This window comes from Dromiciops gliroides, chromosome 1, assembly GCF_019393635.1.
Source record: "Dromiciops gliroides isolate mDroGli1 chromosome 1, mDroGli1.pri, whole genome shotgun sequence".
Taxonomy (NCBI): Eukaryota; Metazoa; Chordata; class Mammalia; order Microbiotheria; family Microbiotheriidae; genus Dromiciops; species Dromiciops gliroides.
The window spans coordinates 597,439,081-597,459,265 of record NC_057861.1 but is presented as its reverse complement, the minus strand read 5'-3'; the positions used below and the strand labels follow the sequence as shown (position 1 = coordinate 597,459,265).

The window sequence follows — 20,185 nt, the reverse complement described above, 5'->3', positions numbered from 1 at the left end:
GAAGACCTTGAGCTAAGATAAGGATTGCTTCCCATTAGGCTCAACATATCCTCCTCCTGGCTCTCTCCACAGACAAACAGACCTTTCTGAGCTTCTGAAGGAAGGGACTAAAGAGTCTCATGACCGTGCTGAGAATACCCAGTTTGTTAAAGATTTCTTGAAAGGTCATATCAAGAAGGATCTCTTCAAGGTTTGTACCCTCCATGAAACTATGGTGGTGCCTAACGCTCTGAGCACTTGAAGAATGTTAGAGGATGGGTCTGGCTAGGTCGTGTGGGAAAGCTTTACACCTGCCCACTTCTGTGTTTCATACCCACGTATGATGATTTCATTTGCAAAAATTTGATTTGCACAGTATGGTGGTCCAGGAACACTTACATAAAGTGATCTAACATATGCTTGCTTTCCCCTTCTTTTTTCTGATTTTAAAGCACAGTGTCTCATTGGAGACCTGGTCACCAGAGGATCTGAGAAAAGCATAAGGGGACAGGGTCAATTTTAGGGTCCTCCAGACTAGGCCTTAACTCTTGACTTCCTCAGAGGTTGGCTTTGCCCCAGCAGGCAGGTCCTTTTAAAGACCAAGGAGCCTACAGAGGTTCTGTAGAAACAGCAAGAATTTTTGTCAGTTCCCCTGGACAGGGGGTCTGTCATCTAACAGAGACATGGAAATGCGGGTGGCCCAGATCTGACAGCTTGTTTCATGTAGGAAGACCACTTCAGGGGCTGTGTTTCTAAAGTTTTCCATTTGGTATTAAATAGCTGGACTGCCCTGGGTATAAGTTGCTGATGAGCTAATGATAGTCTGGAGCTCCTGACTCTGCAGTGCCCACATTCATACCTCTCTTTGACTCCTCTCTTACCTTGTCCACAACAGCTAGCTACCACTGCACTTTATTTCACATACTCAGCCCTGGAAGAGGAGATGGACCGCAACAAGGACCACGTAGCCTTTGCTCCCTTGTATTTCCCCATGGAGCTACACCGCAAGGAGGCGCTGACCAAGGATATGGAGTATTTCTTTGGTGAGGACTGGAGGGAGAAAGTGAAGTGCACTGAAGCCACCCAGCGTTATGTAGACCGGATCCATTATGTGGGGCAGCATGAGCCGCAGCTCCTTGTGGCCCATGCCTATACACGGTACATGGGGGACCTCTCTGGGGGCCAGGTACTGAAGAAGGTGGCCCAGCGGGTCCTGAAGCTGCCCAGCACTGGAGAAGGGACCCAGTTCTACGTGTTTGAGAATGTAGACAATGCCCAGCAGTTCAAGCAGTTTTATCGGGCCAGGATGAATGCCCTGGACCTGGATCTGAAGACCAAGGAGAAAATTGTCGAGGAGGCTAACAGGGCCTTCGAGTACAATATGCAGGTATCAGTGGAGGGTAATGGGTATAGGTGGGATTGGCTAGATTTCCAAGTAGGAAAGGGAACTGTTTGGCCAGTGAGGGGTTGAACCTTTACTTTCTTTAGGACAAATGTGTGAGTGTGGGTGGAGGAGGGGGATAGAGGAGGTATGTTAGAATAGGATGAACATGTGGATAGAGCACTGGCCCTGGATTCAGGAGTACCTGAGTTCAAATCTGGCCTCAGACACTTAACACTTACTAGCTGTGTGCCTTGGGCAAGTCACTTAACCCCAATTGCCTCACTAAAAAAAAAAAAGAAAAAAAGAATAGGGTGAACATGGTATCATTGGTCTGACCACAGGAAATAAGTGGAGTTGGCCACCAAAGACTTTGCTGGTCATAGCCTTTTGTTTCCAATTTAATAGTATTTTAGAATAATGCTAGGGTTTTCACTATCTGGGTATATGTTACTTTGTAGGCTTCAGATGTGAGATAGGCTAATTTCAAGCAATCTGTGTCTTGTTGCTATCTTTACCTTTCAAAGAGGGATATTATAAACATTTAAGATTTAGGGAGAGAATGAGTTAGGAGAATAATGTTGCCCCTTAAAGCAGCCTCAAAAGTATCACAGGACCAGTGGTATTCAACTCTGGAATTATATGCTTCAAATGGAAATATTCCAGTAAAGGCCATTGAGGGGTGGTTTGGGAAGGTCCATTTTATAGAGAAACTAGGTTTCTTTGTCCTGGGAGCTTTGTATTCATTCTTGGATGGGCCTGAGAAAATCAATTCCATCTAGGCACGGTGTCTTAGACATAGTAGGTAACAAATCTTTGGGCCTATCACAGGGGACCCTCAGATCTTCAGCCTGGTCTCTATATAGACTGCAGCTCACCTAGTACAGGCCTGTGGACAAGATTCACCTCCCCATAACAAGACACCTGGAAAAAGCAGTGCGAAGGTGCTCAGGAAATGTCCAGTGTTTATCTAAATGGGTTTTTTTTTTCTAGGCTAACTTTTCAAACTTTTTTTTTTGGTTTGGTCCTAAGCTGTGATTTAATTGATATAGGGAATTCTCCTGGTGAGAAAACTATCAATGCATATCTACAGCTGTTCTGCAAGTTATAGTCCGAGCAAAGTGCCTGGGGGACTGAGTTGTCCAGGGTCACACAGCCAGTATGTGTCAGAGGTGGGATTTGAATCCAGGTCTCCTTGATTCCAAAGCTGGCTCTCTAAACCTTATGCCATGCTTTTAAACTACTAAGTTCTCAATCTGTCCTTAAGAATATTGGAACTAGACTTCCCTGGATTGGGTTATGGAAGGGAATCAACCAGGCTATGTATGGTAGAACTCCCCCTGGGGTATATCTATCAAAGAATCAAAGGACTATGAGGAACCAAGAAAAGCTGCCACAGCAGATCTGAGGTCAGTCTTCACCCCACAGGGAGGGCATTAAAGACTATAAACTGATTCAGCTAGTAAGTAGCAGCAGGTCAGAGGAAGTTATCTTGAAACATTCAACAGGAAGTTGCTTTTTTAATGGGTTCCTCAGAGTAGGGGCTTCTCATTTTGGTTCTACTTGTGACACCTATCACCCCAGTCCCTCAGTATAGACTGAAGGAAATCTCTCAGGTGAAGGCTCAGTTGGTACTCTGCTCCTCCAGATTTTCAATGAACTGGACAAGGTTGGCTCTTTGATGGCCAAAGAATCCCAGGATGGAGAGCTCCTAGTACATGACCGGAGAGGAGATGTGCGCAAGTGCCCCTACTATGCTGCTCAAGAAGGTAAAGGTGGGTCTTAACTTCTCTGACACCTCCAAATAGAGTTGGTCGTCTTGGCTCTCTAACCCCAGGGTGTCTCCTATTGGCAGGTGCCCATGAGGGTAGTGCTTGTCCCTTCAAAAGTGTCACAGGCATATTGAGGCAGCCCAATCTTCAAGTCATCCTCGCTGCTGTTGTGGCCCTGGCTTCTGGACTGATGGCCTGGTACTTCATGTGAAGGAGACGCCTGTAACCCTGGTACCCTCCAGGAATGATCCCAGTCAACCCCCCTATCCCTACCCTAACCCCACTGACTAAACCACCTCCTCAGGTGACTTTTTTTTTTTAAAGCTAGGTTTGAGAAAACAAGCAACCAATAAAATCAGACGCTAAAGTCAATGTCCAACAGACTGCTCTCTGCAGTATGATTTTGTAATCCAGAGACTAAGGGGAGGGGCATGGATCTCCCCAGCAATAGAAGCCTAGAGGAGGGCTCAAGCCCAGAATTTGGTGATACAGGAAGCACAGCTTAGATCCAAAAACCTCTATGCAGTGGAGCAATTCACCTCAGCCTTGTGGAGTCAGCCCGCCCCAAGGGCTCCACCATGTACTTAGGGCTCTCTTCCTCCTTCCTTGTCTCTCATCACTCAGGTTTGTGTTGATCACTCAGTCGATGAGATGCTTCACTCAGAACAATGGTAACTTGTTGGGGTGGAAGGAGGAGAGAGAGAAAAAGAATAAAGCTGCTTCACTCTTTCCACCACACACACCAAAGGCAGGGGGGCAGATAGCCCTGGGAGGAAAGTAGCCTGTGTTTCTGGGCCTGGGAACCCGGCTTCTACCATATACTGAGGAAGAGTTTTATTTGGTTACTTCCTTCAGCAGACCAACCCTTGCTGTCCTTCCTGGATAGAGCAACAGAAGCAGACTTTGTCTTCTCATGTAACCAATGTAAAAGCTAAAGCATCCAATAAAGTTTATACTTCAAGTTTTCTGCCTCTTCTTTCACAATGCACAAAACCACTTTTAAGTATTGAGGCCTCGAAGGCCACTTGGGCAGGAGAATTTGGGGGTGGTGAGGAGGTATCTAGCACCACTCCTAGGTAGGGATATTGGACAAATGGGGTTCTTAACCTGAGCCTTGAAGTTAAGTAGTGGCCCCCTCTTCTGTTTTAGATTTCATGTTTCTACAGCAGTCTGCCTCACAGAGTATTTGAACTAAAAGATATTTTGAGATTATCTCATCCAGCTTCCTAATTATGTATCTCGGGGCAGCTAGGTGGTACAGTGGATAGAGCACCGGCCCTGGAGTCAGGAGGACCTGAGTTCAAATCCGGCCTCAGACACTTAACACTTACTAGCTGTGTGACCCTGGGCAAGTCACTTAACCCCAATTGCCTCGCCAAAAAAAAAAAAAAACCAACAAAAAACCTAATTATGTATCTCAGAGTTGAGGTGTAGCTAGAGTGACAAGATCTAAACTCAGGTGGTCTATTTCAGGTCTAGATCTTTCTCCTGTATCAGGTGTCACACACCCACACACCCACACACCCCACAGGCCACACGCCTGAGTATGGCTGAACCAGATTAAAATGTAATTGAAAAATATTTACAATAAAATATAGAATTAATCTTGTGGTCTTCTAAGTAAATATGTGGCCTGCAGGAATCCTTACTGGTTTATGCTAACTCAGGTTTACCCAAAAGGTACTGATTAGCACAGGACAAGGAGAAAAAAAGAATACAACAGTGTAGTTGCCTTTCTGTTAGCACCTCCCTTACTCAGTTTCTTTATCCCCTGAGAAGAGGATTATAGTTGTAATTTAATTCCATTCATTACCTATTCCTTTAACTAGAATAGGCATATGAAATTGGAATACCAGCCAGAATGACACTACTTACCACTTGGGGACAGGCTCGACCTGTGATTTCATCAGGAATATCTCGTGCAGAACTTCCTCTACCAACCCAAACAGACACCTTTTTAGAGCTTCCTCTGAGAGCTAAGGATAGGTTATGACTCTGCTAGTTTGCCAGCTTTGGTGTTGTTACCATCAGAACTTCTAAATGCTCTATCAACACAAAGGTCTCACCCAAATTCCTTCCTTTTCTAATATTGCCACCATTTTCTGAAGTTACTCATTATTAGAGGAGAAAAAAAGCCCATTAAAAAAGGGTTTTGGGGGAAGCTAGGTGGCGCAGTGGATAGAGCACTGGCCTTGGAGTCAGGAGGACCTGAGTTCAAATCCAACCTCAGACACTTAACACTTACTAGCTGTGTGACCCTGAGCAAGTCACTTAACCCCTATTGCCCTGCAAAAACAAACAAACAAAAACCCATACACAAGGCAAAGGAAGCCCAGAGGACAGGGAAAGGTGGGCAGATAGGCCAATTTAATGTAAGTGATAAACTAAGACTTGAGAACAAACAGGTTCACATTAAATAGGATGACATGCATTTAAACTGCAGAAACCAGGTAAGGGGTACAGTAGCAGCAGTGATGCTTATGACACAGGTCCCAAGTCTTACATTCAGTAATGGGGCTTAATTGGATGTCAGATCTGCCTCACCCATTATCACCTCTTCATTCTCTACCGAAACCAAATTAAATAGCATGATTTTTTCAACTGAAGCTCCAAACACAATGGACATTAAAAGGTTTAGTGCAAAAATAGTGTTTCCCCGACATGGTTTAAAGGAAGTAAAATCTCTGCAAATAAGAATTCACACAAAGTGTTGTGCATTGCCATCTAGTGGCCAGTCAGTAAACTTCCATGTCTGGGAAGTGAGGGTGGTGTAGGGTTTAGAATAATAGTCTTTCTGGCCTCTTCCCAGTCCCCCTTCCACCACAGGTGCGCAAACAAGACTCAGAAAAAGGTCAAAATGCCAAATTTCAGGTACAAAAGGAACAAGCTGAGTCCTCCATTACCACTCCACCCTCATCTTCCCAGAGGTGGGACTTAGCAGGGCTCCAAAGGTAGTGTTAGACTTCTGGAAAGGGAGGTGATGACCCAGTGACCTCTGTCAAAAGTTACAGATACAATCAATGTTGCTTGTTGCCTTTTCTAAACTGGCACCCAGTCTTGTTCCAAAACGGTGTTGTACTTGAGCAGGGCTCTCTGTCTGATACTCATTGCTCACCAACTCTTTCTTCATCAGCACTTAATTATACAGAGCTTCTACGTGTCATAAGTTTTGATACCTGAGAGTTTCTAGTGCCAGTGGTTTTCCTATTACATAGAAGTCCTGTCCTTCATGATGCATCTAGTTCCTACTGGAATTTGCATGATCCCAGCTGCTTTAGTCTATCTTTTAGGAACTTAGAGCCCTCTGGTATAATTAGAAATACAGGATGGCCTTTTGAACCTACTCTTTTCCCCTGTTGTGTGTTTTTAGTGGTTACTAATGACCACTTTGCCCCCTGGTTTCTCTACTCCTTAAGCAAGGGCTCCCACCCTTCAATACCACCTGGGTCAACATCCCACATCTGGCTAGTTGCAGTCATGAACCCCACCTTGGGCTATTCTGTAATATGGAAAGTATCAGAACAGACATGCAATAGCATCAGGGCAAACTGGTAATAGAAGGTAATTGTCACTGTAGAAGGCATATGGATTAGGGTAGTAGGAAGAGGAACTTCTATCCCAGAGGCCCCAGTAAACAAACTATTGTTACAGGATGCAGGTTTTCAATGATTCTCAAGGAAGCAAACATGAAAGAACTAATACTTAACACAACAGTGGTATCTGGAAACTTTCAATGGGAAGAGTACCTCTGCTAGTGGACAGTTAGTTTACTCTGGAAATCCTGATTAAATATACTAAGCAAAATATCAATATCCAAAATAACATGCTTGTCACTTCCCCCCACCCTATTGACACTAAATTTCCAATCTGCCAAACCCTAAACCAGAAGAGATACAAATATCCCTGGGCTGGACAGACCAGAGAGGACAGGAGTTCCCTGCTTCCAACCTAAGGAGGAAAAAGGGAGAAGCTACCGCCGAGCAGGAAAACAAAGCACAGGGTATAGGATTGACAAGCAAAAAGGAGAGATGGTAATCCCGGGTCCCAGCTCCCGGGTGGTCTCCGTTAGCACAGGCGCTTGTACGTGTAGATGTAGGCTTTGCAGTTGGGACAGCTGTGTGTCACATCTTTGAAGTCATCAATCAGGCAGGGGATCAGACAACAGCCCAGGTCACATCTGAAGCAGAAAGAAAGGAAAAGTTAATCATGAGAACAAAGAAGCTGTGACCAGGGACAGATGTTGAGGATGGAGATGAGCAGCAGCCTAAAGCCCTCTACAGTTGGTCTTCAGTACCAACAGGGTCAGAAGAGGTTGTGGATAATCTGAAAGGTAGATGGTGAAGCAGTTATGCAGCACATCAACCGGTAGGAAAGCTAGGAGAAGCTACAAGTAAGCAGAAATCTTGCCTTACCCAAGCCAGGCTTTTCCACATACCCCATGAAACAGCAGAAGAAGCCAAGTACAAAGTTCATCAGGCCAATCTCATAGGAGATCTTGGTGGTGATAGACTGCTGGCAGTGAGGACACACGGTCTGCACAGGTGCACCCTCAAAGATTTCTCCCTGCAGCACAGTCACTGTGGTAGCAGCCCCCGATGGGACAAGAACAGTGGCTGTGTGACCCCCAGGGCCTGGATAAGGCCCTGTGGGGTAGTAGCCCATGGGAGGATGAGGGCCAGGAGGTGGGTAGAAGCCTAGGGAAAAGAAAAAACTTAATTCAGACGCTGCTAACTTTCCCGAAACATTAGGGAATTTTGTCCCCTCCTCTCTGCCAAATGCAAATCATAAGTCTGTACTGTGCCCTAAATGTCTGAGCAGGTAAACCCTGTAATGAAGTAGTTGGAAGGTCCAATTCCCTGACCCAAGCTGACCATTTGCATCCTTGAAAACCCTTCACAAAATGGGATAAAAGCTCATTCCAGAGAACTCTAGCTCCTCCTCCTGAGGGAGGTAGGACAATGAAGAAGGCCAAGTAGCTCAGCTGAAGTTGGCAAATCTGAGAACAGAGCCCAGGTGTCTTGACTTCTAGTCCCAGTCAGTGCATTCAGTCTCATCATTCTTTTTGACCAGTACCCTGCAGTGGTCCAGGGCTTAATGTGCATGGTCTGGGTAAAACAGCCTAGCTCAGCTCCAAGGCCTTTCATGCTTGGAGAAACTGAATAGGTCTTTTTTTTTTCTTTCCTAAATAGGTCTTTAATTTCAACCTGAATCAGATACACCTACAGGAAGACAAGAGGAAGGAGTTGTTGAGCAAGAATTGAAGCTGTTTGTTTTGGGAATTGAAATAGTTAAAAAAAAACTAAAACACCTGAAACAAATGCACAGCAGAGGGTCTTCAGAATAACTGTCTATACAATCCATACATGTTTCAACCAGAAACACCCATCTAATTTTGATGGTGTATCTTTTGTCAGGGGACTGTCAGGTGGAATTTTTTTGGGGGGAGGGGGGTGAGGCAATTGGGGTTAAGTGACTTGCCCAGGGTCACACAGCTAGTAAGTGTGAAGTGTCTGAGGCTACATTTGACCTCAGGTCCTCCTGACTCCAGGGCCAGTGCTCTATCCACTGTGCCACCTAGCTGCCCCATCAAGTGGAATTCTTAAGGCTGCAGGATGATGTGAGGGCTCTCCCACAGCTGCCAGAGAGCATGTCTGACCCACTTGGCTTCAGAGGGAAAGTATGCTTCTTGCACAGTTTTTGGTGCTATAAACTCAGGTAGAAACACCCAGTGGAAGGTTGGCTTCTTCTGGACCATTCTTCTCTGGGTCCTAGGCATTAGTTTTAAGTAAGAAACCTTTTGAAATCATTAAGAGGTTTTCAGAGGAAAATTGCCCATCAGACTTTTTATTTAGGTTCAAGCAATCTAACCATTTAAACTGAGGCAGTCAGGCACACTAAAGGAGAGTAAGATCAGTGGTGAACCTAGGTTTTATAGATTAAAAAACTACTTAGTATGACATGGATGATAAATCAGCAAAGGTTACTGAATTGGGGTTAGACAAGTAGAATTGTGAGAATATGTCACAAAACCCACAAGAGTACTGGTAGCCCCCACTTTCTCACCCCTCTGCAATATGATTTCCAACCACAGCACTAAAACTGCTCTTTTCAGTCTAATTGTCAAATTTGATGGTACTTTGCCAGTTGTCATCCTACATGTAGCATTTGAGTTAACCACCCCCTCTCCTCCTTAATGCTTTCTTCATGACACTGCTTGTTTTGGGTTGTCTTGTTTGATTGATCCTCAGTTTTCTTTACCTATGCATTACTCATAAGAAAGTTCCTAAATGTCACTTTTCTCTACACTCCTTTGATGGCCTCATCATCTTACACACATTTATCATCTCTGTGCAGAGTTTTCTAGACTTTTTGTGAAAAGCTTTAAATGCCAAAGTTTTTGTTTGGTCTTAGAGAGCACAAGGAACCACAGGACTTTGAACAGAGGAGGAACATATTCAAACTGGATGCCCTTCAGGTAGCTCAAACTCAACGTGTCAGAAAGCAGAATTCATTTTCCTCCAGCCCTGCCAGACTCATCCTCTTCCAAAAGGGACCATATTTCTATCCAGGGCACCACCATCCTTCAAGTCTTTACCTCCAGATTCACACACATTGATATCAGCTCTGATCTCACTCAACTTACATATCTAGTCATTTGCCAAATCTTTTAAAATTTATAATTCCAAAATCTTGCATCCATGCCTTTCTCTACTTACATGCCTACCACCTTAGTTCAAGCTTTCATTACTTTTTGCCTGAATTTATTATATCGAATTAACTTCCTAGTTGGTCTTACTTTCTTCTCTCCAATCCACCTTCCAGTCAGTTACCAAAATGATTCTCCTAAAATGCAGCAGTCTGAAAATGCCATTCCCCTACTCAAACTCCCATGACTTCCTATTGTCTCTGGGATTAAGTATAAACAACTCTGGCATTTAAAATCCTTCACAACTTGGACACAACCTATCTTTTCAGCTTTATTATACATTTCTTCCCCAGTATGCTCTATGGTCCAGCCAAACTGGTTAAACAGAAGTGCCTTCTTGCTGTTCCTCCTACACTACTCTCCATTTCCTATTTGGCACCTTTGACTTTGCTATTTACCTCAGGTCTGGAATGTACTTCCACCTCTCCTCCACTGCAGAGAATCCCTCTCTAAGATAAAACTAAAGCACTACTTTATGTGCTTTTCCTATGATACCCCATCCCAAAAAGCTTAGCATAGGGTTTGGCACATAGGCATTTAACATATTGTGTTGTCTGTTTTGAATTCTATGAGTGAATCCCAGTAAATTGTTCATTTTCCATCAATTTATTTTTCTTTTTACCTAAAAACAAACCTTGTTCAGCAAGGAGGGGAAAATAGCCCTAGTAAAATTGGAGTCAGTTTAAAGGAAATGCAAGTTTTTTTCGTAAAGAAACTTCCCCTGAAACTATCTGATTGGAATCGGAGCCCAATTTTGGCAAGTTTTTTTCCTCCCATCTTGATCTGGTCTAACCAGGAAGGGAAAAAAAGAAACCAAAAAGAGACAGAAAAATACAAAGAGAGACTGTCTTTAAGCTTCTGAAATTTACTGCATTGACAAAAGACTAATTGACAACTCCATAAAAATATCAAGCATCCCTCTTTGACTATAAATTTTCAAATTACATGGCCAATTAAATTAAACTTTGCCATCAATGTCATATATACTAAATCAGTGCCATTTTTCTGGATGCACTTCAGAAATTGTTAAAATGGGGAATTAGTGAACTTAAAACATTATACAGAGAAACTAAACATATTTGCTTCCCTCTCCACAAGATGGGACAATTCCATAGCAATTTATTAAGAGCTGGATTTGGTCCTAAATTTATACCACTCTTCTTTTCCTTTGCAGTAAAAAATAGGTAATGCCATACCATTATGAACCGCTTAACAAGACCTTGAAAACAGTTCCATTTACAAGAACTGGAAATATTGTAATGTAATAAAAATGTGAAATAGGTTATTTATGTAATACTTAAATGATTAATTTGGTGATGTTAACCTAGAAATCTGAATCCTGCCACCATCCCCTATTAAAATGACTCCCAATACTCATTACTTTTCTTTGCAAAATCTCACAAGTTTTATCATTATAATGGTTTTACCAGTGATTTAGCTTGGGATAGGTTATGAAAGGGATATATGAGTGAGAGAGAAGAGCTGGGAGCTTTTAGATAGACTTCACATGAGTTTACTCAGTATAAAAGATGGATGCTTTTCAAAGATTTCCATACTGGTAGCTATAAGCCAATCCTAATACCTGATAGTACTGATAACTTTAATACAACTGTTGTTTGTTTTAATTTTATGTACTGAAACTCAGGTGTGTAAATCTGGATTATTTATTGCCTAGAAGCTTACTATGATCCTAGTAAAAATTATGCTGATGAATCATGAAACCTGGATACTCTCTCCTCAAGATGTTTTCAGGACATTTGTTTTCTCTGGGTATTCCTACCTGAGTACTCCTCAGCCTCCTTTATCAGAAATTTTTTGGGGGGTGGGGCAATGAGGGTTAAGTGACTTGCCCAGGGTCACACAGCTAGTGTCAAGTGTCTGAGGCCAGATTTGAACTCAGGTCCTCCTGAATCCAGGGTTGGTGCTTTATCCACTGCATCACCTAGCTCCCCCTCCTTTATTAGATCTTAAACTGAGTCACTGGCTTTGAGTATATTCCTCAAGGCTCTGTCCTGGGCCCTTTCTCTTCTCCCTCTATACTATGTCACGTGATGAGTTTGTTAGCTCTCATGTATTCTCATTTCCATACAGATGATTCCCAGATCTAAATACCCAGCCCTAGTCTCTCTCCTGAGTTTGAGTCCCATATCACTAACTGCCTTTTAGACATCTAGAACTGAATGTCTTGTAGGCATCTCAAAATTCAACATGTCCAAAACAGAACTCATTATCTTTCTCCCTGAACTGACACCTTCTTCCAGACTTTCCTATTACTGTCAAGAGTACCACCACCTCCTAGTCATCTAGGCTCACAACCTGGGCTTTATCCTTATCCCTCATATTCAGCTCACCAACAGATCCAATTTGTTGTCCAATTTAATTGTTTCAACCTTCACAACATGTCTTGTAAAGGTCCTTTCTATCCACTCACACAGCCACTTCTCTAGTATAGTGCTTATATGTAGCAGGCACTGTGCTAACTGCTTTGTAAATATTAACCACAATTTCTGATCCCCTACCCTGCTGTTAGTCTTAACAAGTGCTTATTGATTAAGAATCAAAAATATAGAGCTGCAAGAGACCTTGACAATCACCTCATTTCACAGATGAGAAAACTGAGGCCCAGAGGAAGTGAAATGACTTGCCCAAATGTTTCACAGGTAGAGCCAAAAACAGAATTTGGAGTCAAATCCTTTGACTCCAAAGCCACTGCTCTTTCTACTGTTTCCACGATGGCTTTTTGTCAACCTAGTCATCCCTCCCCAACTACAAGTACAAAGAGATCTGATTATCTACATACATACATACATATACATACACATACACACATATGTATATATGTATATATATATGCACACACACATACATAAGTATGTACATGTACATGTGTGTTGAGGTGGGGTAGTGCAAAAAAGGCAGGGCCAGGGGATGAGGGAGAATATCTGGAACAGGCATCAACTTCAAGTTGTTGAGCAAGAACTAAAGCTGTTTGTTCTGGGAGTTGAAATAGTTAAAATTGTACATGAGAGGGTCTTTGAAATTACATGCTATATTATTTAACAGTCTGGGAAATCAGGCAGTGTCCTTAGGACTATAGTATCACAATTCTGGTCTGAGCTCATTCCCTGAAGCTATTTAGAATAATGTTATACTTATAATACAGTATATGTTCAGTATAAGTGAAACTTAGACTGTAGCCAAAGCAGTAAAGAAAATTGGTTCTATAACACTTTCAGTCAAGGCAATGGTTAGGGGAGAGAGGCCTACTGAGGCCACAATTTAATGAATGACACCTATGCCTTTCTTCCAGGGCTTCCTCCTGCTCTAGGTTCTTCAGGGACTGGCTCTCAGCTGCCTGTAAGGTGATCTATGCCCCATTTGTACTAAATACTCCAACTCTGAGGTTTTCTCTACTCATTCATCTCCTGTCATGGACTTTGTGCTGTATCCTGGTTTCCCAAGGGATCCCAAAAGAAAGGAGGATCTGCAGGCATTTATTCACCAGTGGAAGCCTTAAGTAACCTTGCTCAGATGAATAATTAGCATCATGTGAAAGTTTGCTGTAGACAGCTGAAGAACACCTATGGATCTGTTTCCAAAGCTCTTGGGATCAGGGGTTAAACTTTTGTGTGTGTCATGGGACCCTCTTGTAGTCCGATAAAACCTATGGAGTCCTCAGAATAATATTTTTAAATGCTTATAGTACAAAGGATTATAAATGAAATTATATTGAAATACAGTTATCAAAATATTTTAAAAGCAAGTTTATTACACCTCAGATTAAGAATCCCTGTTCTAGAGACATGGAAAATGAATGCCTTTTGTTGGGACAACTAGAAAATAGTCTGATAGAAACCAGGTATAGATCATACCATGTATCAAGATAAGCTCAAAATGGGTACCTGATTTAGACATAAAGGGCCATGTTGCGAGCAAATTAGTGGAGCAAGGAATAAGTAACCTATGGATAAATGAAACTACTGTATTCAAACAAGAAGTATAAAAGTTCACAGGAGGTAAAAATGAATAATTTTAGTTATTAAAATTAAAAGGTTTTTTTGCATAAATAAAACCAGTGCAGCTAAAATTAGAAGAAAAGCAGGAAAGGGGGGGGGAGGGGGGGGAGGGATCTTTGCAGCAAATTTTTCTGATAAATATCTCATTTCAAAGATATTTTAGGTAACTAAGTCAAATTTACAAGATTAAAAGCTATTCCCAATAGGCAGTTTTCAGAGGAAGAAATCAAAGATATCAATAGCCATATGAAAAAATGCTCTACATCAGGGCCTCATAAACTTCTGCTACTCATGACCCCTTTTCACCCAGGAAATTTTTATGTGACCCCAGGTAAATGTGTATGTAAAATAGGCATACAAATCAAACATTTACTGACAATTTTTTCACAACCCTGGGAAAAGGCAAATTAAAACAACTCTTGAGATACCACTTAACACCCATTACATTAGCTAAGATGACAAAAATGGAAAATAATAAATACTGGAGAACATGTGAAAAAATAGGCACACTAATACACTTTTAGTGGAGCTATCAACTGGTCCAACCGTTCTGGAAAACAATTTAGAACTATGCCCCCAAAGCTATGAACTGTGAATATCCTTTGACCCAGTGATACTATGACCCAAAGAGACCAAACAAAGAGGAAAAGAACCCCTATGTAAAAAAATATTTATAGCAGTTCTTTTTGTGGTGGTAAAGAACTAGCTGTAACTAAGGGGATGCTCATCATTTGGGGAATGACTAAACAAGCATGGTATACAAACTTGATAGAATATTGTGCTGTAAGAATTTATGATGGGCAATTGGGGAATGGCTGAACAAGTTGTGGTATATGAATGTAATGGAATTCTATTGCGCTGTAAGAAACAATGAGCAGGAAGAGATCAGAGAAACCTGGAGGGTCTTGTGTGGGCTGATGATGAGTGAGATGAGCAGAACCAGAAGAACATTGTACACAGTATCATCAACATTATGTGTTGATCAGCTGTGATAGACTAGACTCTTCTCACCAATACAATGGTACAAGAAAGTTCCAAAGGACTCATGATGGAAAGGGCTCTCCAAATCCAGAAAAAAAAAAAGAACTGTGAAATATGGATGCTGATTGAACCATACTATTTCTTTTGTTTTTGGTGCTGTTGTTTTTCTTTTTTGAGGTTTTTCCTTTTTGCTCTGATTCGTCTCTTATAATATGACTAATGCAGAAATATGTTTAATGTTATTAATATATATATATATATATATATATATATATATATAAAAAATAAAAAACCTATATCAGATTACCTGCTGTCTTAGAGAGGTGGGGAGGGAGTAGAGGGAGGGAGAAAAATTTGAAATTGGAAATCTTATAAAAATAAATGTTGAAAACTATCTCTGCATGTAACTGGAAAATAATAAAATATTTTTATTAAAAAAAAAGAAAGAAAGAAAAGAAATTATGATGGGAATGGTTTCAGACAAACCTGAGAAGGCTTGTATAATTTGATGCAAAGTGAAGTGAACAGAACCAGAAGAATAATTTATACATTACACATATACTGTAAAGATAGTCAGCTTTGAAAGACTACCAACACAAAGACCATAATTCCAAAGGACTCATAATGAAACATGCTATCCAGCTTCAGATAGAGAACTAATTGACTACCCCATCCCTTCTTTTTGGATATGGCTAATGCATTAATTTGGTTGTGACTGCACATGTATAAACTATATCAAATTGTTTGCCATCTTAGTGAGGGAAGAGAGAATTTGGAACTCAAAATCTTTTTTAAAATGAATGTAAAAAGTTTAATGTATATTTTCTTAAAAAAGGAAATTTTGGGCAGCTAGGTGGCACAGTGGATAGAGCACTGGCCCTAGAGTCAGGAGTACCTGAGTTCAAATCTGGCCTCAGACACTTAACACTAGCTGTGTGACCCTGGGCAAGTCACTTAACCCCAATTGCCTGACTAAAAAAACCAAAAACCAAAAACAAACAAAAAAAATAAAAAAGGAAATTTTGTTTACATGACTACACATATTTGTAATGGGTTTTGTATTTCTTGTCTTCTCACTGGATAGGGGAGGGGGAAAGGAGAGAGAGAGAGAGAGAGAGAGAGAATTTGGAACTAAAAACAAAATTGAATTTAAAAAAATAAAATGAATGCATCTGTCTCCTAAGAGGACAGCATGCCTTTAGCACTTACCAACTAAATTTACCATTGACTTGCCACTTATCTTACGATACACTGTACTGTTATTTTCTCCTTCTATTCTCCCCTCAAAAAACACCCCACACAGGGACAGCTAGGTGGCACAGTGGATAGAGCACTGGCCCTGGAGTCAGGAGTACCTGAGTTCAAATCAGGCCTCAGACACTTAACACTTACTAGCTGTGTGACCCCAGGCAAGTCCCTCTACTCCCTCCCCACCTCTCCAAGACAGCAGGTAATCTGATATAGGTTTTTTATTTATATATATATAATAACATTAAACATATTTCTGCATTAGTCATATTATAAGAGATGAATCAGAGCAAAAAGGAAAAACCTCAAAAGTCACAAAAAAACCCCAAAACACCCCCCACACACATAAAAAAAAACCACGAACCCATACTATTCTTGTGGAAAACAAGTGTTGATTTTTTTGTCTCTCACAGTAGTTGAAGAGTAGGCACTCTCAAACACAGAATGAGTGTAGAACGAATCAAAGCTAGAACAGCCCTATTACTGACAATTAGGCAGGATGCTATACTGAGGATGTTAGGGAGAAAATGAATTAAGCCAATAAGGGCTTCAGGAGATGCTTTCCAAAAACTAGTCTTTCAGTATGGGTCCTCTCCACTTACCTGGGGGCACATAAGTACCATCTGCATTCAGATGGGGAGGGATGAAGCCAGGCTGAGGGATCGGGTGAAGTGGTGGCTCATAAGGAGGAGGTCCAATGTCTGATGGGGGTAGGGGTATGCCAGGGGGTTGTACCATAGCTGGTGAGGCTCTGCCTGGAGAAAGAGAGAAAAGGAGGTCCTGTTAGCTTCTGTCTTAGGTATGCATTCACTCAGAATTAAAACTTCCCTCTGAGGAAAAGGGAAAGCTGACAATTCCCTAGATGAGGGGATTTCTGGGATTTTAGTCTTAGATTAGTAATTGGGCAGGTTCATGCTACTGGGCATATTTCTTCAGGCTCTTTACTTCAATGCCTCAGAAAGAGGCTTTCTCAAAGATCTGGACTTTGAACCCCAAGGAGCCCTCTTGTAAGCCACTGGCTTTTCCATCATGAAAAGACCTACCTGCACCAGGTGGGCCTCCAGTTTTCTCTTCCAAGAGTGGAGCTGAGGGGTCCCCAGGATAGGGAGGGGGAGGGTCATTGGACATTTTTGCTGACCTGTGGAGAAAACACAGAGCTCAACCAAATGACTATGTAGAAGTTTTCAGGATGGTCAAAAGTTCAATAGGCCAAGGCCTTGGGGTTTTCAGGGCAATTAAATGTTTTCCTAATAAGGCAGTAGGACACAAACTTGAGCATTCTTCAAACCTAATCCACACCTTGCTAAGCTACCTTTCACTAACTGGCCCAAGCGGCATTTTTACTTTGAACAAAATTGACAGATCCAAGCTGGTCCAGTCAGTGCACTGGAAAACAAAATCCTTCATGAAACTGGAATCTTAAGTGTTGTCAGAAGTCTGTCCCTTAAGAAGTTGCCTATGTTCCATGCCTTTTAATAGAAAAAAGGGATGTGCTTACAGATACTTCACCCACATCTCCATCAATTTATTTAGAGCTGGTCTCATTGTAAACCTGAACCCCCAAACAATCTAGAACTTCTACTCAATACCCACACAGAAAATCAAGGGATATGGAACCTCAGAGATCATCCAGCTGTTAAGGGCTAAAATTCTAGCTAGTCTGTCTAAAATATCTAATGAGTGGTCACCAATAAATTATAAGCTTTAGCAAGAGTTAGACTTTTAAGCATTTATTAAGGAGAATAAGAATTTGGTAAAGAGAGAGAAAGGCCTAGATTCCTATCTATTAAAGGGAGAGCACATTTCTAGCTCCCTTCTCCACCAGAGTCCAGAGGAAAGAGCCCGAGACCACGCACCAGTCTCTTCCTTCCTCCTCCCACTAGCCTGCGTCACTTCCTTTTCCAAAGAAAAGACTCCTGGTCTTGCCCTCAAAGACCTTCACTTCATGGGCGGAACTCTTCTACAGTAAGTCTCTAGCAGGTGGCATCATTCCAATCGTTACACAGCCAAACTTCCATATTTCACAAGTGAGGAAGACATACTATTTGAAGATGGATTTTGCTTTGGCTATGGATTTCTGAGACTGAAAGGGCAGTGTTTGGATTAATATTTAAGGAGGAAAAGAAGTAAAATTAGTAAGGGACAAGATAGTCCCAAGTTCAGTAAACTTTGCAAAGAGTTCATAGAAAAGAGGTGGAACATAGGTGAGGAGACTGAGGAAGACCAGCCAGATAGGTTAAGAGAGTCAGGAGAAAGCAATATCATGAAAATCTAGGATGTGTGTCTAGGAGGTAGTCAGCCGTGTCAAATTCTGCCCAGATGTCAAGAAGGATCAAGACTTAGAAAAGGTTATTGTATCTGGCAATTAAGAGATCACTGATAAGCTGTTTCAGGTGAGAATTGAGTTTGGGAGTGAGACTGCAAAGTGATGAGGTCAGTGGGAAGTAAGGAAGTGGAGACAAACAAGCACGGACAGCTTTTTCTAGGAGTTTGGCTATGAAAAGGAGCTATGATAGAGAATGTTGCCTTTAGGCAGGGCCAAACAAAGGTTAAGGTTAACAGAGATCCACTATACCCCAAGAAAGAGGAATAATATTTTCTATTTGAAATCATCAAGCAGCTTTTTTAGCTTATGTCTTTTTCTGGTACAGTGGAAAAAGCTCTTATTTTGGAGTCACAAGACCTGGATTCAGATCTCTTTTTTGATGTTTACTATTTGTGAGAACTTGGGGTGGGGGGAGGAATATCATTAACTTGTCTCCTTGGGTCTCAGTTTCCTTTTATTTATAAAATAAGGAGATTGAACTCAATGATCTCTGAGGTCCCTTCCAGTTCTACATCATAGGTCTAGATCATCTTTCCTTTTCAGAAAGAGAGCGCTATGGGAGCACATGAATTAGGAGATATAATTACAGATAACAGAGCAAGACGGGGAACTGATAAACCTGGATCCTGTTGCTGCTCAATACTGCTGGCTCCTTTTACTGTGTTATTCATTCATTAGTTTGTAAAATGGAAACAAAAAACTTTAGCAATTGAGAGTCTGCCATATGTTAGGATCTGTGAAAAATACCTGTATACAGAACATTTTATATTTGACTGAAGACATTCTAAGGGGAGCTACATTTTCTATCAATAGAATACAATAAAGGTTTGTACAATGGAAGGAGTGCTGCATTTGAAACTTGGGTTCAAATCCTGCCTCTACCGTACTTACTACCTGCATGACCATGAGCAAGTCATTTAACCTTTGAGCCTTGGGTTGTCATCTGTAAAATGAGATCGTTGGACTTTTCTGGGTCCTTTCTAGATAATTTCTGGAGCTCTAAATATATGCTCCTATGGAAAAACCTACTTTTAATAGTAGTAGTTTGGCAAAACCAATGCAACCAAGATTATAAGAAAAGCAGAAAACTGGAAAAGAATTTGAAACAAATATCTCTGTAAAGGCTTCATTTCTCAAATATATAGAGAAGTGAGTCAAATTTATAAAAATACAAGTCATTCCCCAACTGATAAATGGTCAAAGGATATGAACAGGCAGTTTTCAGACAAAGAAATCAAAGTTATCTATAGTCATATGAAAAGATGTTCTAAACCACTATTTTTTTTGGGGGGGGGGCGGGCAATGGGGGTTAAGTGACTTGCCCAGGGTCACACAGCTAGTAAGTGTCAAGTGTCTGAAAAGATCCAACCATTCTGGAGAGCAATTTGGAACTATGCCCAAAGGGCTATAGAACTGTTCACACCCTTTGATCCAGCAATACCACTGCTAGGTTTATATCCCAAAGACATCCCAAAAAAGAGAAAAAGACCTATTTACACAAAAATATGTAGAGCAGCACTTTTTGTGGTGGCTAAGAACTGGAAATCAAAGGAAGGCCATCAACTGGGGAAGGGCTAAACAATCTGTGGTATATGATCGTGATGGAATTATTATTGAGCTTTAAGAAATGACAAGCAGGACGACTGCAGAAAGGCCTGGAAAAACTTATATGAATTGATATATAGTGAAGTGAGCAGAACTAGAACACTGTACACAGTGACAGCAGTATTGTTTGATGAAGAACTGTGAATTATTTAACTATCCTCAGCAATACAA

The 20,185-nt window shown here is 41.4% G+C and overlaps 2 protein-coding genes across 12 annotated transcripts in view; one reads left to right on the top strand and one right to left on the bottom strand.

Moving 5' to 3' along the window:
* HMOX2 (heme oxygenase 2) overlaps positions 1–4,093 on the top strand; it is a 33,435-nt gene extending 29,342 nt beyond the window's left edge. For 4 of the 5 annotated variants that reach the window (XM_043975017.1, XM_043975019.1, XM_043975020.1 and 1 more), the window contains 4 exons: positions 73–190; positions 875–1,366; positions 3,009–3,135; positions 3,216–4,093. In XM_043975017.1, the coding sequence (XP_043830952.1) occupies positions 73–190; positions 875–1,366; positions 3,009–3,135; positions 3,216–3,343 (865 nt within the window). In that variant the 3' untranslated portion in view covers positions 3,344–4,093. The remainder of the gene's footprint in view (positions 1–72; positions 191–874; positions 1,367–3,008; positions 3,136–3,215) is intronic. The other variant, XM_043975022.1, reaches the window with a different exon arrangement.
* A 1,377-nt stretch (positions 4,094–5,470) lies between these two features.
* The window catches only part of CDIP1 (cell death inducing p53 target 1), a 45,154-nt gene continuing 30,439 nt past the window's right edge, over positions 5,471–20,185 (bottom strand). For all 7 annotated transcript variants that reach the window (XM_043965749.1, XM_043965739.1, XM_043965733.1 and 4 more), the window contains 4 exons: positions 17,127–17,221; positions 16,686–16,838; positions 7,568–7,826; positions 5,471–7,309 (listed from right to left, as the gene is read on the bottom strand). In XM_043965749.1, the coding sequence (XP_043821684.1) occupies positions 7,198–7,309; positions 7,568–7,826; positions 16,686–16,838; positions 17,127–17,211 (609 nt within the window). In that variant the 5' untranslated portion in view covers positions 17,212–17,221 and the 3' untranslated portion in view covers positions 5,471–7,197. The remainder of the gene's footprint in view (positions 7,310–7,567; positions 7,827–16,685; positions 16,839–17,126; positions 17,222–20,185) is intronic.